Below are 23,731 nucleotides of genomic sequence, written 5' to 3'. Positions count from 1 at the left end.
TTATATCATCAAATTCACCAAGACATTAAAAGCTGAACAGTATTAACACCGATTTTCAACCTTTATGTGAAAGAGCATTCACTAAGGTGCTAACAGATTTTAACAGCTTTGGGAGAGATGCACATCATAATTTGTGCTTTGCTGTTACCACTAAAGCTTCTGCTCATCAAAACTCAAATGAAAATTGCCCCTGTTCCTGCCCCTTCTCAAAGAACCGTTGTGCTGCAGAAAGTGGTCACTGACTGTAGTTTAAGCAAAAGAACACGCAAAATACAGAGATTCTCACTGGGAAAGTAGATAAACAATTACACAGGGATTTTGATTACCATAAACGTTTACTGTTATTAAAAGCATTATTCAAATTTGAACATGGTCTGAACATTTCACACTGCGTTTAGTCAACAGCAATGTTTTCACCTCTCAGCAGGCTACAAGCTAAGCTGTAGCTTTGTGGCACTGTGTGTGGCAGAAGAATCTAACCACAGAATTATCCCATTTATCATCCTAATTACGCCTCAGAAGCTGCTGCATTAACATCAATATCTGCATCAAACTCCAGGTGTCTCTACAAATTCTCAGGCAATAAGCAATGTCAGCATGTGAAAGACAGAACTGCCCAGGCAGAAATCAATGCGATATTACTCTCTCACACTCCCCCACCCACCCGCCCCCAAGAAGCTGATCAGATGAAGAAATACCTGCATTTGATCCTTACATTTAAAGGAAGGCCCCAGCTGGCACCCTGTACAGCTCCACAGAGCTGCTTACAGAACCCTGAAAGCCACACAGATCAACAATTTACACATTCTCATCAAGTGCAAAAATAAGATGTGTTACATGCAATACTTTTGAGAGATATGTGAAAGGAGCAAATAAGATCCCTTTGCTAGTAAGTAAACTTAGCGAAAAGAATAAACAGAAAATAAGGTATTCTGTAAGATGTGCTATAGAACACTAATACTGTGGAAACACTATGATATAGCTAGTTATGACCAACAAAGCAAACTAATGTGACAGGGTCACAGTGTCCACAGACTGCCCACAAGACTGGAACCTCCAGATGTAATGGTAGAAAATAGACAGTTGCATGAAAAGACTCACAGAGAAGCCATTCCATAAAATTCATTTGAAAGCAACCCCAAATCCAGTTTTATGTGTTTGATTTTGTGTTGATAGTGTTGGAACATGACCACTAACAAAAGAAAAAACAGTTATTTAAAACAAACCTGTCCAGTGTCTTATCAAGGAATACCTATAGTGTCTGCAAGGAGGATAAACACTGACCCACATTAGTCACTGACAGACAAGTTAGTTATTTACTTATTTTCATCTAGCATGGACAATATCACTGTGAAATCCTCTAGCTTCTTGCTACAGATAAACACCCAATACAGCAAAAACGAGGAATTAGAACCTTTTCAAAATTAAATTTTTCTAAAACAGAAAATGTCTTTCTTTCCCACACATTAAATAAATTCTTTGATTCTGATCTGAGAGACCCTTGACTTTTAAGAACAACAAACATTACTGCATTTATATAAAAGCCCTCAGACAGGGAGCTCAGTTGATTAAATATTCAATTGCCACTGAACATCACTACAGCCTTATTATCTTGTGGTGGTGTCTCAGATTAGATCGGCTCTAGCCCACCATTAAAGCCTGTCATTTTTTTTTTCCTTTACTAAACTTGCTGTTCTATATTTGTGCAGATGACTAATTCACCCACAGTAATGCTTCTTTGCCTGCTCTAATAAAAAATCCAAAACACAGATCACAGGCAGTTTAATCAACACTGAGAGGTCGTACAGGTCCTAAAATGCATGGGGAGCTATAGGCAAATGATCAGAAATAGAGACAGCAGCTTGCCCTGTTTATTCGTGCACTCTGGCCAGGTTTGTTTAACTTTGGATGTTTCATTACAATTTAGAACTTTATCAGAATACTTGTTTGAATTCTGACTACACTTGATAGAAAACGGTTGGAAATCCAGTAAGCTCTCACCAGAATCCATCAAATCATTTTTAAATGGTTATCCAAAAGGACCATGTAAATACAGTATTGTCCCACTGGTTAAACCAGTAAATATATTGATTATATTTAAAGTATTATAAGCTACTTCAAAATTGACTTAGCCTTTTTTGTTTAGCAGTGTTTATTCTTAATAAAAGCTAAACTCAACAGCACCATTCTGACTGCAGAACAACTATCTATATAGAGCAAAGAAATATTATGCAGAATAAAATAGATCCCCTACATATGGCCTAACAGAACCATAGCCATCTTTATTATCTCCTCTAATTTCAAGCTGTAAGAAACCTTGTGTGTTAAATGGTGAAGAAGTATTCACAGAGAGCAATCAGTGATAATTTAAGTCAAAAACAGTCTGTTCACAGACTTACACTAAAAGACAGAAAGACTTCGCAGGAGAAAGGGTGTCCTTGCAGCACCAAGATGGCATCACGTGAAAAAAAAAATACTTATTTTTAAATAAAATATAAAATCCATTTTGAAAACAAGAAACAGCCAGGTTAGGGAAAAAGCTTAGTTTCATAAAGACTAAAATAAAGCTTTGTCTTAACTTTGTTCTGAGACCTCAAATACAAGGGAAATCCTGCTGTTGCACTCATTCCCCCTTGCAGTATATGAAGAAAATAATATATGAAATTATTTTTAAATGTCTCACATATCTTAGGTCCCCCTTTCATCTTCCTGAAACAATACCCACAACACTTAATTTCACAAAAGGACATAAATAGAGATTAAAAGGATGGAGACATTACCTTGTTTTTTTATTTTTGTACAGCAGTGCAAGCAATTAAATTATATTTAATGTTTTATCTGTCAGCTACTCCTGATAAAACAACATGGTACTTCCATCTGAGCAGTAGTTTCTGCCACTTATTGTTTTTTCTACATTAATATTTTATTATATTAAAAAAACCAACAAAACAAGAACAAAGTCAGCAGTAAAAGGAGAGACACAAAGAGTTATTTCAGGCTTCATTTTCTATTCATGGTGTGTAGTTTAACAAATAGTGTGTCTGTGTTTGATTTTATTATGTTACCAAGTGACCTGCAGAATCTCAGGAGACCAGCTAAGAAGAGAGATGAACATTATTCCATTAGTGAGAAAAATCAATAATGGTAGTTACCCAGTTTATGCAGGCTTTTGCAAAACTTCTATTTTTTTAAAACCTTAATTCATATTGAATTTTTAAGAAGAATTAAAAAAAAAAAATCCTTAGCTTTCCCTAGCCAACAAAAAAGTGAAAAAAGCCTATGTTGCTTCCAGAGCCAAGGCCAAGAGTGTCGTTGCCATGCATAAATACATAAAATTTAAATGTAAATAGAATCTATATTACAATACAGGGTTGCTGTGCGGTTTTCACCCCCCTCCCCTTCAAATCTATAAATTCATACCTATTAGGAATAACATCCGCAATTTGCACTATCTGGAAGAGTTAAACTGAGAAAGCCTATGCAAATGGAACTAGAGATAAGAGCAAAGTGTTCCACCTGGGGAGAAAAAAAAAATCCAGAAAACGAAGCTGTAAACTTTTCTCCTATTTCTGTGTTCTCAGGCTCCTTTAGTTCTTCTGCTAGAAGAGAAATGTAACCAAAAACTGGGACAATAGGACAACTAGCAAACCCTAAAAATATTCTTAAAGCTCTAAACACCAGTTCCAAACCACTAAATAATCACTGCATGTTATACTGCACATTCATTCAGGCCTGAGTAATGACTAGATGCCCCAGTCACCAAGCAGGACCCTACTGTGCAAGATGAAGGCTGGCATATTTAAATGACAGTATAAGGATGTAATATACAAAAATGAAAGAATGTTAGCTTGATGTATACTGCAGGAGTAACTCTCAAACCAATAATTACCAGAATTTTTCACTATATTTTTAAAATTACTTTTGAAATGCATACTAAAATTACAATTTAGTTTAAGGAAAAAAGTGCCACTATTAATATCAGATCATAAACAGCAAAATTACCCATTTCTCAGGAGGTGTGGGGATGTTTAGAACAGTGAAACTCCCATTCTCTCCTATGAAAAACTGCAAAGCAGCAAGAGAAGTTTGGAGAAAAAGTGCAAACAGTGGCTTTTTCTCCAAAATCACTCATACATAGGACTTCTCTGTTTATTTCCCTAATTATTAGTATTTCATACCCAGTTCTGTTCATAAACGGAGTGCACATCATCAGAGCGCTTCATCACCCGTCGGTTGCTATGACACTATGCAAGAATGCTGACTGAGGCCTTTTCCTTCATCAAACACAGACTGAGAGCATTTGCTGTCCTGCAACAGGGAAGCTGCAAAAACATACACTCCAAGAGAAGCTTTCATCCTTTGGACCATCTGGAGAATGAGCCAGAAAGTTGCTCACATCCTTTAACAAAGGCAGCAAACATACCTTTCAGCTCCAGCTTTGTCAGAATCTAGGAAGAGGAACTCTTGGCTCTGGAGACCGTAGCAGAAGCCTGCAACTGGTACTATCAACCCCGCAAAAGCTGTGCTCAGAGCTGGCATGCTCTCTAGTCTAGGAGAGGGATGTAAGTTGCATACACTCCTCCTTGAGGTGATTAAAAACATAATAAAATGACTTTATCACATCTACCAGTTTCAATGAAATATAATAAAAGAAGAAAAACTACCGGAGTCACCAAAGAGAAAAATAAAACCAAAAAGAACAAAACAAAAAAAAAAAAAAAAAAACCCCAACCCCACACATACAAGAATAAAGCCTCCAAAAGCATTGAACAAAAAAATCCCAAACTGTTTCTCAGGAATAGTAAAACACCCTTCGGAAAAAGATGGGATGAAGCATAGACTGGGACTAAAACACCCACAGTACCAGTGTTGCTGACACAGTCTCCCAAGCAGTGTTTAAAAACACAATTAACTTATTACAGTTAAAAAGGAAAGTCTTTGACATGTGCCAATAAAGACAGCTCCAGATTGTAAGAGAGCAAGAGAAGAGAAAAGTGAAATCAAGCCAAGAACCGACTAGTTTGAGTTACCTTCAAGCTAACTAAACTTTTTGGGATAAGGCATTTGGGCTGCAGAAGTTGTTTCCTTCGTGTGTTTTAGTGGAAATTAACAAGTTTTTATCACAGAACTCTGTAAAATCAAAGTACTTTTCTCACTTTTGGTTTAATAGCAGAGCTAAGAATAAATAGCAACATATTCATTCTACCACCACCACCCAGTGAGTTTGTTACAGAACAGAGAGATCATTTTGCCCATTCACAAGAACAGAAGGAGCCACATAAAGCCCATGTTCTGGGTCCACATGGGAAAAAGCGTTCATCACTTGCTCTCCTTGCACACCACCAGCTACACAAAGTGAAAACACTGGAGAAAAGGGTCTGGTAGTGCCAAACAGATGACAAGCAGATATTCACAGATTATGGGTTCTCTCTTAACCAAGTGTAGAATTTAAAATAGAAACAGCATCACCTCTTCCACAAAGAATAAGCGGCAAACTTCAAGCACAATCCTGCCTGTAGAATCTCAAAGAACACAGAAAGAAGCACGAAGACCAGTAAACCCACAATCTCTCATGAGGTATGCCTTAGACCTGCACACAGAGACTTCTTTCTTTCCAGTGCCATATTTCAAGGCCAATTCTAACCCAAAGTCAGTTTATCAAGAAATACAGGTCTATAACCTTCTTGAAAAACCCAGCCCATACGATTGTTTTGTACTGCCTTGATCTGCAGAATATGCACTATTATTATTTTTACAATGGAAACCAGCTCTGATCCCTTTACTTTAAATTCCACTCACAAGCCACCCCACTGGTTTCAGTAAGGAAAGAAACAGGAAAAAACATAACTCATCATAAGGGGATTAGAATCCAATGCATGTTAAGAGCAAACCATTAATACTGCATAAAAAACCCAAAGACATTACTTGGCGTTAAAAAGCTCATCTTTTTACCAAGAAATGAATGACACCCGAATTGTCTGCACTTCAAACTATTTACACATCTTGCCTGCAAGAATTTCAAATGAAATACTAACAGGTTATCAAATCCATCACTCCCATTACAGAAACAGTTGCCAACAGCTAATTGGTGCATTGCTGTATGGACCCACCGGATCTACTTGTAAGAGGAACTGGAACAGCACAGTTGAACTCCATGTACAATAATTTCTTCTATTCAGAATATGCAAGGTATTTACATATACAGAAATAATACAGGGTATGCAGTAATTATACACAATATTTTTAAAGTAAAATTTTTACTTGAGTGCTCAAATCAGTTTTCTTCAATAAGTGCAAACACTTTGAGCCGCTCTTCCAAATGTATTTAAAAAAGAGCTAACAGCATGAAAATCCTTTTTAGAGTAGAGGTTTTATAACAGACTTAGCAAATATATTTGAATTCTAATAAGCAATGTATACACCGCAGGTAAGCTTAAGCCTTGTCTGAGTAATCTCCCTCAGTTGAAAGAGCAACACGTTGTATGAGGGGTTTCTGGGTTATAACACACAAAAACTGCACAAAATGCGTGCAGCAATTTTTTTCCTGTTATCAGCTGCATTCAGATGTATTGGTGATGAAACTTTTTGTAATCCATCTTCTCTTCAGAAGAGTGCCATGCTGACAGACAACCTTGTCCAAACACTAAGCATCGTCACCTCAGCGTTGAGCAAACCATTGCCTGCATTTTTAATAAAACAGCTTTTATTCTGTAAAAAGTATTTTCATAAATCCCATGTACTTTTAATATCCTTTCCAATTGCTTCATAACTTTACTTTTGTTAGGATACAATCAAAAGTTCACTGGTATGAGTTTGTAATGACACCAACAGTCTCCTGTACAAAATTCGTTATTGCTTAGTTTCCCCCAACTCCACAGAGTCAAGGATCGTGTCACTGACTGAAAGGACTTGGCAAGTAAATAGATAGCCCGAATAGGCTGTCAGCACCATAAGAACAAGAGAACAGTGAGAGCTCTAGGCAGTCTAAAAGGTCTTTTCTAGAAACACAGGAAAACATTCAATCTGGTACACTCTCCAATCCTCAAACAATATTTATCTCAAATTTTTAAACCAGGGACAGCTCACTATTTTTGTCTTCTCCTGCACATTTGTAATTAATCATTCATTAAACTAAAGGGTGGCTAAAACTTTGCAAAGCATCACTAGAAACCATGCTATTTGGCCAGGTAATAATTTGATCAACACGTTTGTAAACACATTTACACTCTTGACTCACCTAAGAGTTAATTTTTTTTTAAAGAAAATAACTCTCTTGTTCTCTTCTACTTTTCCAAGATTTTAAAACTCAAAATTTTACTCTCTAATCTTAAAAAGCCATGAAATATGAAAAGCACTCTCTCATTATACTTACCTGTGCTACAAAAAGGGAATAAAACAAGCTCCAGAAGACTTCAGCCCACCCAGCGTGACTTTTACAAAGAGGCTGCAAAGTTCTAATGAGTGTGCAGAAGGCAGGCTATTTTTAAAAACTGAAGACAAAAACCAACTTTACAAGTTTGACAGGAAAGAAAAACATTAACTGAAGAAAGAGGAATAAAGTCAATTATAATTTTTAATTAGCTTTCCAAGCTATTCAGAGAATGTTGGTACTCATGAATAGCAATCAATAGTACATTCTAGTGATTTGTTATGCAAATAAAGCACGTCAGCAGTATTATCCCATCCAGAAGTTAATGCCCTTAACAAAAACCTCAAAAAAGATATATCTACATGCCCTTATTATAAAGGGAAAAAAATGAAAGAACAGAGAGCTTTGTTGGAATTCGAGCTAGTTCTGCAAAGGTACCTAACCATATTCAGGAACAACTTGCACATTTTGAAACAGATGATTTTGATACCTAGATGCTTTTGAACCACCAACCCTAAGTTCACAAGAGAGAGTTCATTCAAAAATTGTATCATAAAAGTGAATCAGCCTGTGTACAGTAAGTTTACAGTCCTAGTTTAGGAAGAACAAGCCAGTATTTCCACTTCGAATGAAAAAAACCCAAACCCAAAACCGAAATCAAGACTCTCACACCGAACAGGAAAACCAAACCATAGATACTGGCTAAATTGATGCCCAATGGAAATATGGGCAAACCTCACTTGTTTCCTGGTACAAGTGTTAGGATATAAGATGGGCCAGGAGTTCTCAACTGTTCCACGTCTGTTATAAAAGCAGAGTAACAGTTGCCAGGGCTGCGGCTCCTGCCTTGCATATGCACACACAGCAGGATTTCAAATACAGGCACATGTGAGTGTGCAAAGCCACATTTCACCCTTACATGTTATGTGAAGCATACTATACACAGCAATTCATAAGTGGCATCAAATTACCCCTAAGATACTGCAGTTGGGAGCTGATGAGAACTTAATTTTTAATAATTGCATCAAAATCTTTCTTTCATTCTCTACTTTAGCTTTAGCCTGTAGTATAAAAGAACATGTTCATCTCCAGCAGCAGTCAGGTATTTTACTGGTCACATAGAAGTTTCACTACCCTACACATACCAGTGCTATTTGCAAAACTTCAAGTAAATCTTCATTACTTCTGCAAACACAAAGGAGCATCATCCCCCAGGGTTTGTTGGGTTTTCAGGCATACTACCTAGTATGTTTCTATTTTCAGTCACAAAAAGAGAATGGAACATTGTTCCCCATAAACGCTTGTGAACCATGGTGAACACAACTTCTAGTTGAGGTTCTGTACTCTTGTATGCAAAGTTGCAGATTAATAAGCTTCTGCACACACGGCCTGATTCAAGTCTTCTATATTTAGTTAGTAACTCTTCTATATTTAGTTAGTTACAGGAGTCACTGATTCCAAAGCAAGCTGATACACCACTGGAGTAAACGTATATTTCAGAATAAAGCTTTCCCCTTCCAGAAAAACAAGCACACACTTTTCCCCCATTTGTTGTAAATTAAACACTGCATTGAAATTCCCCTGAAGCAAAAGTGTCTTCAGTTAAATCACTGCAGTGAACAGGGCAGCAAGTTTTCAGGGTCACAGTCTTCGTAGAACCCGTCTGGATACATAAGCTGAATATTACATCTCCATTGCCTTTCTGCAACTTCATGATCATGCTCACTCTCCATCAAACACATCTTTACCAAAAAAACACTGGTGTGAGCACAAGACCCTGGAGTTCCTCTGCAACTTGACCAATTAATTTTAATGGGGACTACAGGGGAGCTATCCTCACAAGACAGATCTAATTGTTGTTCCAAGACATGTATCCTGACGAGTTTTCTAGTTGAAGGGCTGAAATCACCCTCAGTTTTGCTATGTACACTCCAAAGGTTAGAACAAAGAATATTAACCATCCAATGGGTCATCAAAAGCTGGAGGTAAGTAGTTCCATTGAATAATGGGAAAACTAAACGTAAGATGATTCATGAGTAAGGACATGAAAGCTACATCAACTGTTCTACCACACTTTTCAGATCAAATTCCTGCAACAAGAAGCACTAAGTTGTGAGCAAAGCCCTACCTTACAAAACATTAATCTCAACATCTTTGAGAATGTGGAAGGATAAAGGTTCTATTTAATTTTCTTCTTGCTTCACAGATCTCAAGGTGCTGAATTTTGATAGACTTACTATATGAAGTAACATGAACCAGGAAAGTATCACAGTTTAGAGAGTTCTTACTAAATTTTACTTTTAGAATTGTGATTTGTGATTTATTTTGTAATAACACAAAACTGTATAGAACTCTACTTTTTTTGTAACTACAAAGTCCTCTGGCTGAAAGCCTTTTACATAGCCTTTGGAGACTTATAAGGAACTATGACATCACTTAGGATGCAGAGAAGGAAGCAAGAGTAGAATACAATCCCCCACATGCTCCTATCCCCTATGTGAGGGGAGTCTGGCACAGCTATTACTGCTACTTAGGAACAAGACAAAATAGCTTTCGAGTAGCAGCCTATGGGCGCCACTCTTTTAAGAGTCCCTTGCTTGCCTCCACTCCCCATCATCAAATTTCTCCTGCTGTGTACGTAACAATAGCTGAGAAAGATAGCAGCACATTCTACACATGAGAAGATCACAAACAGCTCCCTTTACACAGATTATAGCCAGTGTTCTTTAGGTCCCGGGTGATTCAACTCCCCTGTATGTTTAGCCTTTGGTTTCCTCCTTTGTTCAACACAGGCATTATACTCATTGCAGCAGGAAAGATAAAAGGTCAAAAGTGTGTTCTGGGATGATTGTAATTTATATCAGAGTAATTGCTTATGTGGAATACTAGTTAAATCTCTAATGTGGAGTCAGCCTAAAAGAACTGGGTCAGACAAGATCTGGGAAAAAAAGATACCCATGAAACATTTTACAAGGATAACCTCAAAAATCCTTTACAATAATGCTACAGTCAGCACTTCGTAAAAGGTATTTTAGAATAGAAAGTAAAATGAAAGACAGAATAATATTAATTTTCTTCCTATGTCCTTGTACACCCCTCAGCTATTCTCAGGATTTTCCTAAAAACACTAATCTGCCAATATTGGTAAACTCTTGCAAAAATACATGGGCTTGTACTAGCTCCCAGTGAAACAGAAGCTGGGGTAGAGCTCGGTTTCCGTAACACTTCATTTGCCTGTCCTAATTTATTTTCATTAATTTTTAGGACTTGTGGCCTTAATGAGAACCACTCTTTGAAACGTAGTCAAGGCTAGATACTCAAAAGTTTACAGAATTTCAATGCCTTCCCATCAATCTGAAGCCTTTGGAGACTGAGCTCATGAACTCAGCTCTTGGCTCTTGGTTCCTAATCGCTTTCTGCCCGTTAGGATTTATAACATTGGCAGCGCTGAAGCTTAGGAACCACAGAACTTTAATCACCAACATCTGCTAATCCAAATACCAAGCTTCCCCAACCCCCACATTGATCTTGCTGTAAAGCAAAATGTTCTCCGTGGTACAAAATAAGAAGTATTTGGAATGGCCATTGTGCAAGATTCCTTCTCATACAACCATCTACTGCACTGAACACATTTATATTTTTCAGTTTCAAATACATCCAAACCACATCTACACCATGCACGGGTTTAGCTCTTCTCATGGTCAAATGGAGGTTCTAAGAAATGATTAAGGGATTTTAAGATTTATCTCCTAGAAAATTCCACTATAACTTAAGGAATATATACCTGTTGAGACTAGAAGAGACAGCCAAATCTTCATTTTTTAGAATGTTATTTTGGCCCTGGGAAAAAAAGACAAGTAAATATTGCCTGAAGTGATGATGCAACCATGTTTTGAAGGTTCATCTCAAACATAAGTACTCCCCAAAATACAAGCCCCTTCGAGTTCCCCAGTCAATTCACTTCTCCAAGTACTGCATAAGTTAACCTTTTGTCCCAGATATTACCCCTTCCTTATCTTCACCACACCACTTCCTCCTTACTAAATAACATACGTTTTAGCACTCCCCTCAGAACAAGTTAAATTGTCCTGCAGACACTGATGCAGTACTGAAGGCATGCAAACACCATGTTTTTCTGCTTGCCCAGTGTGCATTCCTGGTGACAAGAGAAGTTCCCTTGCAGAAAGGCAAGGTGCACAGTGCACATGCCCACTGGACTGTGCTTCCCTTTGAAAGCTCTTCAAAAACAAACCAAAAAACCCAACAAAAAAACAGCCCCACCAGAACAAAACTATGAAAAAGCATTTGTAACATAATAGAAATTGACTGCTTAACATTTTGTCGCCACAATATCCTAATGTACCTCCCGTGCTGCCTCCTAATCAAATGTAGCCAGCTAAGTGTTGCAATCAAGAGTTAAGTACAGGACCCACCATCACCGAGTGAGACCAGGAGTAGACCCATTGTTTCTATTGCTCCAGAAAACATACATTTCTGGTCTAGCTCCAATTGCACAGAATAAAGAGCGTGCTTAGAGCTCTTTAAGCAAGTTTCCTAAGAAGAGACATAATCAGACTTTAAACATTTTTCCCTAATGCATGTACACAAAAAAAAGCCCAACTCCAGACCTGTCCAGTGACCTGTTACAGCAAATATTCAGTCAAGGACAGAGAGAAGTTCCACAGGACACTTCTTTGGAAGCTTCTAACAGATTTAGAAACAAACAAACAAACAACACCAAACAAAAAAAAGCCAACAACAAAAATCAAGCAAAATGCCCCCAACCCAAATCTCCCTACTCAAGCACACCCTTACTGCAGGATGACTGACTCAGCTGGCTTACAAGGGCACTGCTGATGTACACCACCCAGAATTGTATCCCCTTTTCCAGTTTGCTAGTGAAAACATTACAACTCTTATCATGTTGATTTAAGGAACTTCAAGTATTAAAGTTTTACCAAAAAAAGGAATAAACGTTTAGATATGCACACAGCAATAAATTTGAAACTTACAAAGTAGTTTGAAATGAGTAGTGCTTATTTACTGACATGCTGAATCCTGTAAGAATTTATTTTCTCTTCAAACCTACACAGACTACATCTAAGTTATAAAATAATGTATTCATACAAAATATCATTTATTATTAGAGTCACACATCCAACTAACAGATTGACACATTTTGAGGTTACATTGTTTCCACCAAAAATATTCCCTACAAATATTTTTGTTAATCTTCAGAAGTAGCTCCAATACTTCTTGATTTGCAGATCTCTACAAATTTAGAGGTGGACAGCTGGATGGTAATGCAAGCCTACTGAAAATAGACCTGCTTTTCTTGATTATTTTTTGCAGTGATTGGCAGTGGTCCACAGACCCCACAACACCAAAAGCTACAGTTAAAGAAGTAAAGGGGGGGAAGGGAATTAAAAATATTTCCTAAAGCCATGAAATATTTGTCTTCAAGTTATTTATTCTCAAGGATTGTATGTCTCATCTCATGTCTTCCACTTCAGAGAAACACTAAAATAATTGCACTTAGATCTTCCTACTTCATACATTTATATCGTTTACACTCTATTCAAGGAAGAAAAAGATGGCAGCCAGCTACAGCATCCAGCGCGTTTCCACTTATGACATCAAATCGACAGTTTATGATTCTGCCTTAGCTAGATCTATAGGTCACTATCATAAGCAACTTATTATAACAGCTTAGCATAAATCACACTGATTGAAATCTCACTAGGTTTTATTTCTCAACGTGAATTTAAAATTCTGTTAGCCAAGATCTTAAAAGTTCATTTTTCTCCTTCCCAGGACTGACAACCATGGCAAATGCCATCTGCCCAACAGTAGCACAGGGAATTTTAAAGTAGCTCTCAAAAAGAAAAGGGAAAAAAGCTCTTCAAATATGATTGCTATAGTTTCTTCAGAAACACCTCAAATATTATTACCAATGCACTCTCTCACATATTGGACCTCTGCTAGCAGCCCTTGAGAAACCAACTCCCAAACTGATTCCAGAAGCCAGCAAAGTCTGCCACACAGAAAGCCATGAGAGAGCACACAGATGATTTTGTTCCATTTATAACCAGGCTCCCTTCATTTATAACCAAGAAATCCACAAAATTGTATAACTGGGTTAACACAACACAGACAAGGTAGGTTGATGTTTTCAAGCCACAGTCAGATTTTTATTGCGTTTGAAACATTCAAGTGTAAGGAAAGAAAAAAAGCACAAAGTTATGAGGGAAGGGTCAATTTGTGTTTGTAAGATGTTAGGATACACCTGCATCACCTTTTCACTTCTTCATATTGCAGGTAGGGTTTATTATCTTCTGAGGAATAAAATATTACATTTTCTTAGTCTACTGATTTCAGAAGCTGGGGGTTTAAGGGAAAAAACCCACAAATATCTTCAAAATCAATAAGAACATCACTAGTCATTAAATCCTTGTAAGCTGGTAACGGTCAGACACACATGCAGCACATATACAGACACACACACATAGTATTTATAAGCATATGCGTATTTCAGTGAGAGGTGAGTCTAGTCAAGTCAGAAAGCAAGAAGAAATCAGTCTCTAAGCAGAGTCCAATTTTTCTCATCTATTTTACTCTGATCTGTTAGCAAGTGAGTGGCAGGTGAATGCTGATCAGAAAACAAAATTGTCATTTACATTTGATAGCATTTTTCTTCACATGAAATAAAGGTGTCCCACTTCATTTTAATTGACCTAAGTATGTATAGGAAAGTAGCAGTAAGGTAAATAAAATGTCCTTCTTAAGAACTGTTATTAGAAAAACAAACAAGTACTATCCATCCATATCAAACTCCAAGTGATTAATGTAATTCAAATCAGCAACAAAAAACAGTTTGACAAACTGACTACGCTTGAAACACTGCTTATCAATGGGATCCTGGGGTGCATCCAGAGGAGTATAGCCACCAGGTCAAAGGAGGTGATCCTCACCCTCTACTCTGCCCTGGTCAGGCCCTACCTGGAGTATTATGTCCAGTTCTGGGCTCCTTGGTTTAAAAAGGACAGGGATCTCCTGGAGAGAGTCCAAAGAAGGGCCACGAAGATGATTAGGGGCCTGGAACATCTCCCCTATGAGGAAAGGCTGAGTAAGCTGGGACTCTTCAGCCTTGAGAAGAGAAGACTAAGGGGGGACCTAATTAAAGTTAATTATTATCTGAAGCAGGGGATGCAGAGGGAATCAGCCAGCCCCTTTTCAGTGGTCTGTGGGGATAGGACAAGGGGCAATGGCTGCAAGTTGGAGCACAGGAAGTTCCACACCAACATGGGGAAGAACTTTTACCCAGTGAGGGTGAGGGAGCCCTGGGACAGGCTGCCCAGGGGGTGTGGAGTCTCCTTCTCTGGAGATATTCAAGACCCGCCTGGACGCCTATCTGAGTGATATGTCCTAGGGAGCTGCTTTGGCAGGGGGGTTGGACGCGATGATCTCTTGAGGTCCCTTCCAACCCCTACAATTCTATGATTCTATGATACTTATAGTGTTTAACCAGTAACAGACAGAAACCATGGGGGTGGGACAGGAGACAGACAATGCGGAAAAACAGGGAAAACTGACTGCTTCTTTACATGTATTTTGAAAGTCAGTATAGCAAAGAATTACCAGGCTCAGATCTGTAAGATAACTGTCTCTCAATACTTCACTTAATAGTTTTAAGTTGAACAAAAAGCATTTGGGGAGGGGAGGGAAGCCACAAAAATTGTTCTATTGACTCAGTGAAAGCCATTATACCATATAAAAATCATAAGGTGAAAGAGATTAAATCAAACATTCCTCCTGGTCAGTTAAAGGCAACTATTAGCAGAAGAACATTAAAAGCTTCAAAAGAACTGTTTACATTTCTGCTAAAACACACAAAGGATGAAATCCTGATTCCACTGAGATACACTGCAAATCTCATATTGATTTAAAGAGGGTCAAGATTTCACGTACATAGACCAAACATCTAAATAAGAGCATTAACTGCTAGGAAACTTCAATTCCATGCAGAGCCATCTTTACAATCAATACAGAGAGAAGTCCCACTAAAATGAATTGTATTTCAACACATATACTTCTTGTATCCAATTCCAAAAAATGCTTTTGGAAAATCAGCAAAATCTTCCTTCATAGTCCAATAGTCCTAAATGATATATTGGCCAACTTGCACTCCAGATGAATGCTCTTGAGGACACCCAAGTTCCACAAAGGCCAAAACAGCTTGTTCATTGTTGCCATGAGTGAACATCTTGTACAGAGCCCAGCTACATCAAAAAGCCGAAAGCAGAGATATTTTGCCACCAGGAAACAGAACTCAAAAGATTTTTATACAAACGCCAACAATTTCTTGAAAGGCAGATTTTAAGAATCATCCATCTCCCACATTATGTAGGATTTTGGAATGTGTTTTAAACAGTGATTTTTTTTATTTTATTTTTTTTTTTGTTTCAGTTATGGAGAATGACAAACATCAAGTTAACTGATGTAGAGATACATACCCATATTTTTCTGACTAGAGCATTTATGCGGATTTATCCTAAGTTTTGATGTCATATTATAATGCATGTTTTAACAACTTACTTTTAACTCTCCTAATCAACAAGCAGTCATCATATTCATTATTGCACTACCTACAGCAAAAACCAGGAAGTCATTTAGAAAGAACTCTCCTAAAATACACTTTAGCAATCTACACTTAAACATTTAAAATATGTTAATTCCCCTCATTAATCAAGTCTATATATTAAACTTGCAGTTCATAAAAGAAGACAAAACACTGAGGCATTCATTACATGCAGCCAGCAGATACATGCTCAAACCCTCAGAGTGAACACGCACAGTTCTCTCCAGCTGTTGTCAGCATCCTGAAATACCCCGATTAATATAAAACTAAAACCAATACAGAAGTTCTCATTCTGGGGTTTTGCAGTCATTCAGAAGCAGCTGGGTGACATGAACAGAGTTCACAAAGATGTAAACAACAAGGAAATGAAGGCTTAGTCTCTTTCTTTCCACACTAGGGTTTACTCCAAAGAAAAAACTGCAACAAAGCATACCCAGCCAGTCTGTGCATCCTCATCAAGGACTTGGGGCACACTCCAACCTTACACTGCAAGCTCTGGAAATGTGGAAGGCAAAATGAATTGTGAAGTTTTCTTTGAGATTTGTCTAACTTCTTATACCCCACAGTTTCAACATGTAGGCACATACATACGTATAAAAAATTAAATGTTTCTAAGAAGTATAAAGCATACATATGTGTGTGCTTTCATCTACACATTTTCTGAACACTACATAAATCAGTCATCCTGCTACACTGCTCTGCAAGGAGGACTTGGAGCACAGGGAAGTATAAGATCCTGCAGAAAGCACTTTATATATTACATCATAAAGTGACAGACAAGTAACCCTGCCTCTACATCCAGTGACAGATTTCACAACTCTTTAAATATGCCACAAACATCTCTTGCAAAATTGCTTCTAACTTATTTTTATAAGCCCCCCTTTCAAATCATGACAACTTATCTATTCTTAAATAATGACAACATAAACTCATAGGTAAGAGTCTAGCAAGATCAAACCACAAACTTTAACTTTAGTCAGAGAATATTTTCTTTTTCATAACACAAATGCCTTTCTCAAGTTTGACATTAAGCTTCTTTTTCCCACCTCTAGCTCTTTTCACGCTGCCTTTTCTTTTTACCCTTATTTACTCTGACTCATGCTATTCAAACTTGTCAACAAGGTTCACCTGTTCTCTGATTCTGAAGTTGAGCAGAACTGGATTCCAGACTCCTAGTCACCCTTCTCTCTACCACAGCTACAGTTATCAGAGGTATCCATATAGCATTTAAGACAGGCTTGCCAGCATGCTACTTAAAACCTGCATTTGTGGAAATGAAAAAAACCCATGCCAACCCTCAAATGTGCTAGGATGTTCTTCAGAATTCAGTATAAAGCCCATAACAAAACACCACGGTTCATATTTGGCAACTAGGCTAACTTCAAGTCACAACCCCCCACCTTTACTGTGCTGTCTGGCAAAGACCACAGGAAGATACAGTCTGTAGGAGAACAAGAGACAGCAGAAGCTAGTATCCCTGGCTTTGACAGTGGCCAACTGCAAGCACCTATGGAAAGGAAAAGCACACATACAGTTCTGCTCCTGGAGAGCCTCCCCGCTGCTGGTTGCATAAGACCACTTCAAGAAGAGGTTGTGCCTTTGTGTTATATGCACGTTGGGTTTTCATGAAGCTGTACGAGCATTTGCTGAATCCATATGAAGCATCCTGAATCTTCTCCCACAGAGAAGGGTTTGGGGATTACATGACTGAAGTTGCATGTTTGTTCAGTATCAAAGATGCAAACACCTCGTATGATTCATTCAAGCACCTACCGCTAGATTGTGATTCTGTGGACTTCTCCAGAGAACAGCAGAAGAGGGGATACAACTTGTGCTGTTTGGGGCTGGGGTGGAGTTAATTTTTTTCTAGTTATTATGGAGGTGTGGTTTAGATTTGTGCTGAAAACAGTGATGATAGAGAGATGTTTTCATTAGCACTGAGCTGTGCTTACACAGTGTCACAGCCTTTTCTGCTTCTCATGCCAGCCTACCACCAAGCAGACTGTGGGTTATGCAAGAAGTTGGGAGTACACAGAGCCAAGGACAGCTGACCCCAGCTGACCAAAGGGATATTCCATACCATAGGAGTTCATATGTATGTATGTAACTAGGGAAGCCAGCTGGGAGGTGGGATCACGGTTCAGGAATAGATAAGCACTGGCTTTGGGCAGTGGGAAATTGTGCTGTTCATCACTTGGCTTGTATGTTCTTTTATTATTTCCATTACCTTCTTCCTTTTCAAAGGGGATGAGACTTTGAGAGACTGAGAAACTGTCATTTGAGCACAGTCATTAGGGAAGCCAGCAGTAAGTCAGAAGTCCCTTTGTATCTATCCCCTGTCTATTATTTTCAGACTGCTCTTTTTAAGGATACCAGAGGGGGAAAAAAGTCTCTAAGAAGAACTACACTTAGTTTATGGTTGTCTCCTTAGAAAACACAAACTGTAAATTTGAGACAGGCCAAAACTCACTGTTACTGGGTTTTAAAAATTGTCTTTTAAAATTATACTTAGAAAACATTAACTAACATAAACATTTTTTGAATGTCAGGACTTCATTATTTGCCATGTTTGCAAAAATAGGCTTCGGACAAAGGCGAGCTACACTGACAGGAGCAATTAGCCTGCTACAGAAACAATGCATTTTATCTTTCATTTTCCCATCACTTATTTCACAGTAGGGAAGCGCTCTCTACTAAATGAAGTGCTAGCTACACCACTCAGACACTCTATAGGAACCAGGCAAGCTATTTGCTGCCTTCTAATACAACCTTCTTGGAAACAAAAGAAACAGAAACAAATCACTTTGAGGCAAGTCAGTCAAAATGGGGACAGTGAAGAGGAATGAAAGTGCATTTAAAGCTAGAATTAAGGCTTTGAAACAACCAAAACATATCTACCCTCTAACATTTTTATCAGATAATAAATAACATCATCATAAATCCTTTTTTTTTTTTTTTCAAAAGCCCTATAAGAAGTGTTTCCTAACACAGGCCAAGCTATACCTATGTAAAACCAGTACTTTGCACTCTGCTTTTTCGATACATGGGAGTACCGGATCATCAGTACAGTTTTCCAGTTAAAAAGTAAATAATTGAAACAAGGTGACAGTGCCTCTGAGAGCCTCTATCAGCTTTCACACACTTCTCAAAATCTTTAAGAGATGAAAAAAAAAAAAAAAAAAAAAGATCTAAAGCCACTTTCAGGTGTGTTATTTGGCCATGAGAATGTCTATCTGTATACAGACACTGCCTCCAAACTCTGGGCGCTCTCACTTCAGTATAAACACCTCTGATTCCCCACTGCTGTCACACCGCAATGTTTGGTGACAGAGAGACATACCTTCCAGGGTGGGTGTTTTTTGAGTGGCACGTGTTTTGCTTACAATTAAAATATGCTTTGAAAGCTCTGAAGCTCTTAAGTTACCGGCTTTGGTAGCCTTCCAAAAACCACAATTAAAGTGGGTAACAATATGATTATGGCTGGCAAACATTCTCTAGCTTTGTAGTGACAACTTAAATATAGTTGTCAGTCTTCTGTGCTGGAATACCTGAATACTAAAGCAGTTATCAAATACTTCATTTTCTATCTTTTGAAACCTCTGAATCATTTCATTATCTTGACACCCAGACTTAATAATCAGATGAATCTTTTATCCTATGAGAATAAAGAGTCAGTTTTCATTAATTGCTTTTCAATCAAAGCACTTCCAAAAAAAAAAAAAATAGCATTCCTGAACATGAATATTCTTATCTCCATACACTGATGAGAAAATGGAAATAAGAAACCATGGAAAATAAGAAACTATTAATGCCTTTTCCAGGATTGCTTAGTGACTTACAGAAAGCACCAGCAACTGGACACAATGTTGCTTCATTCCCATCTTCTGACCTAAGCAGCATGCCAAATATTACTTCTCATGTATGTCAGATGAGGATGAAAAGGTGGTTTTGTTGGGGTTTTTTTAATCTTTCCTTTGAACTGATATGAAAAAGTATTTAATTATTATTTACTGTGGAAAAAAAATTACAAGTAACCTTAGTGCTATGCAGAAAAAAAAAAAAAAAATCAGAGAGTGAGATCTATCTAGCACCTTCTCAAAGGTTTTCCTTAGATTTCTTTCCCCACCCAGGCTTCAAGATTTCTTTTACGCAGCACATACTGGCTGTGTCTCCCTGGGTTAGTTGTTTTTCTACCACAAATAGTCATATCAGATGTATTCACATAAGAGACTTGCCAAGTGGGACTGAATGTTCCATTGATTTGGAAATGTCCTGAATGACTAAGACTTCAAGTTTTGCCCATGTAATTAATTTAATTGGAATTAAATATTCTTTGTCATTCAGATCATTGAGATGCTTTTAGTTGTACTTAAAAATTACGACTAGAAGGACATTTATGTTAATGATGAAGTTCAAATACAGTCAAACTTGAAAGGTTGACTAATTAGGTCTCAGAAGGAATTCGGATGTGGCAAGCTTTTTTCAGATTCACTGTTTAGTTTAAAAGTAAATATTAGAATTAGATCAATAATTTAAAAGATCAGCCTTATACATAGATTTGTGGAGAATCAGAAAGTGAAATGCTGCAGGTAGAATTTCTCACTGCCTGCAACCACATGCACCTATGAATTTTGAATGTGCTGAGGAAAAAAAACCCTCACCCTTCAGCATCTGGTATTTTACGTAAGTGAAGGTCGTGAGAGACTGACCACACATCATTAATGCAAGCCCAGCAACCCAGAAAGCGTGCCCCTCTGTCTTATCAAGCAGCCCACTGAAAACACTTCACAGAAATCATTTGTCTGTCCCAAACGGTGATTTTACGGGAACCTATGGCAAAAAATGCACTAAAGAGCTAACAATGCCAGAAATGGCATGTGAATGTTTAGCACACAGATTAAGGGCTGTAACTGACCAGCCACTAAACATCTCAGCATTCCTTCTTACGTTTGTTTTGCCATAGGAAACTTTAGAGAGTCATGTTTTGTTTCCTTCTATGGAAAGTAAACGGTTTTTGCAGCCTGGAGATATTTTTCTGAAAGAAATTGATATTTTCTGCTGAGTGAATGGTGAGAACCAGGACTGTGTCTGTAATCCTTTTTCCCATCCCCAAATCATGTCAGGAGAGGAGGGGAGAGGGAGGTTGGTTTTGTTTTTAAGATGAGGAGCAGCAGAGCACAGCAAAGCAGATGAGATAGGATAAGATGTGAAATCATTATCGTAGATTCTCTTTGCTACTCTCTACAACAGGATGCATAAAGCACCAGAGGAGCTTTGTACACACGGTGTCAACCTTCATCTCCAACCTCTGCGTCACCCCCCTTCAAGCTAGAAGTCAAGTTTAGGGTTAGAGTACCAAGCTTCTAAATTGTGTGTGCAGAAGACCCACAAAAAGCCCTCTGAATTAAAATTTGCTTTCTATAGAAAAATAGAGAGCAGCACCAGATTCTCCTTGAAATTAACCCTTTTTTCTTTCATCTAAGAAAAAATAAGGGGGGGGGGGAAGAGGCCACGGAGGTAAAGATATCAGATATTACCCACATACAGTGCCAAGATATGTTAATTCATTAATCCTGCATTATAGTCTTTGATGATATCTAATGTTAAAAATAATGTATGCAAAGGAACAAGTGAAAATTTGAAGCACTCAATAAATATAAATATCGCAAGAAAACATAAACCCCTTAAACATCAATATAAACACCCTTAAAATGTCTATTTTTAAATATTAAATACTGGTAAATCGTGGTTACTGTGATCCAAAAATGCTCTTTGCAGCCCTCCAGTGGTCAGAGACAGAGTACACCCCAACAAGAAAACCACTTGGATTTGGCTGATGAACTACCTGCAGCATTTAAAAAGACGCCTCCCACGAACTAAGAATTCGCATCCCTGTCTAAGGAAAATAAAGGAAATATAAAGGAAATAATTCTCTTGAAGTATGTAACACAGTAAACAGGAGAGAAATAATTCCCCTGCACCAAAACATATCACGTTATTGGTTCCACCACGCAGTTAAATCTGTCCAGAAAACACTGTATCCCACAAGGACCTCAAGGTATACATCGTGTTAGGAATATAAGTAGCAATTCATTTCCTATAGATAACCGTCACAGAGGTTAATCTAAAGAAAGTTAGGACAATGTCTGCTGGAAATAGTCCATTTCCTCTCGTATTTAGGACTCACGCAGTCGTTTTCTTAAGAAAACTAACAGAAACCCAACAAACGCTGAAGTTTTCCCTTCCCCACGAATAAAATAAAAGGTAAAGCTCCATATAAAGGTAAAAAAAGGACAGACCTGCTTTTAAATAATGCAGAGTGAGATACGGTTCTCAAAACTAAGTTTATAAAACTTGGGGCTAGAGAAATCAAGCCAGACCCGCAAGAAAACAGTGCCAAGGGAAAAGAAACCAACCAAATGGAAGAAGATCCAGACCCCCAGGAGACCAAAGCCTTTCCGAAAGCACAAGGCTTGCGTGTCCGCGGGTCGGGGAGCCACGCCGGGGCAGCGCTGCGCAGCAGTAAGTTTCAACGAGCCTCCGATAACCCGCGCGTCCTTACAACCGGCGGGGTAAACGGGAAGCACACCGAGGATTTCGGGATGCTGCGGATGACCTGATGCCCCGGCCTCCCAGAAGCCTCGATAGTTGCCGTCTCCTTCTCCCGCTTCCCTCCTTTGGGCTCATCCCTGGTAAGCGGGAGACCCCAACCTGCTGGCGATCCGCCAACCCGCGGCTCCCACCCGCGCCGGACTCCCGGAGCGATTCTGCAGCGCCGGGAGCGGCGCCGCCCGCTCAGCTCGACCGCTTCCAGCGTCCCCCGTCCCTGCCGGCGCCGGGCACGCCCGACAAAGTAGCGGGAGACGGACGAGCCGTCGGACCGCGCTGACCCCGACGAAGCGGCCCCGGCGCAGCCGCTAGCGGCGCGGCCCCAAACCCGCGCAGCAACCCGGCACCGCCCCCCCCCCCCCCCCCCCCCGCCCCAAACTTTCTGCTTCGCCGCCGCTCCGGGGAAGGGCGCGTTGCCCGCCCGCGCCCCGCGGGGTGACGGCTCCGGCCGGCTGCGCTCAGACCCAGCGGCGGAGCAACCGCCCGGACCCCTCCCCACCGCCGCGGGCTCGGGCGCCGCGGTCACCCCTACCGCCCAGCCGCCCAAGTACTCGGGCGCCGTCCGCGGGCGGCGGCACCCTCTCCCCGTCCTCGTCGCTCCCGCCCGCGGTACCTGCCTTTGGCGGCGAGGAGGCTGCCCAGCCCCAGCAGCAGTAGCGCCGCCGGTCCCCAGCAGCAGCGCCGCCGCATCCCCGCCGCGGCGCCGGCTCTCCACGCGCGACACGCCGCCCTGCGCGGCAGCTCCCGGCGGCGGCTGTCTGCGGGGCGAGGCGGGCGGAGGCTGTCGCCGCTCCGTCATTCGCCTTCACTGCCAGCACCGGGGCGGCTCCGGCTCCCACCCCGGGACCGCGGCGACGTCACGGGGAGGGGAACATGAATATTGATGAGCGGGGCGGAGGGGGGGGAAGCTCCGGGCTCAACCGAGGGGGCAGCGCCGCCGCCGGGCCCGGCTGTGAGGCGAGCGGGGCGGGGCGGGGCGCCACGGCACCTGCGCGCGGGGCAGCCCCGTGCACCTGCTCGCGCAGGTGCCGCCTCACCCCCGCGAGCGCTCCGGCCAGCGGCGGGAATCTGGGTGGCGCGAGCCCAGCGGGGCGGCCCCGGGAGCGCAGCACCCC

General features: G+C 40.0%; 1 protein-coding gene across 1 annotated transcript in view; it reads right to left on the bottom strand.

The window, feature by feature from the left end:
• CLSTN2 (calsyntenin 2) overlaps positions 1-23,415 on the bottom strand; it is a gene marked incomplete at both ends in the record, with an annotated part of 358,167 nt that extends 334,752 nt beyond the window's left edge. Inside the window, 2 exon segments of the mRNA XM_084267537.1 lie at positions 23,230-23,391; positions 23,394-23,415. Of these exon segments, the coding sequence (XP_084123663.1) occupies positions 23,230-23,391; positions 23,394-23,415 (184 nt within the window).
• Positions 23,416-23,731: the final 316 nt, after the last annotated feature.

The sequence above is a fragment of the Gallinula chloropus genome (assembly GCF_964237585.1).
Source record: "Gallinula chloropus genome assembly, chromosome: 8".
NCBI classification, from domain to species: Eukaryota; Metazoa; Chordata; class Aves; order Gruiformes; family Rallidae; genus Gallinula; species Gallinula chloropus.
This window is presented reverse-complemented; position numbering and strand designations above follow the sequence as displayed.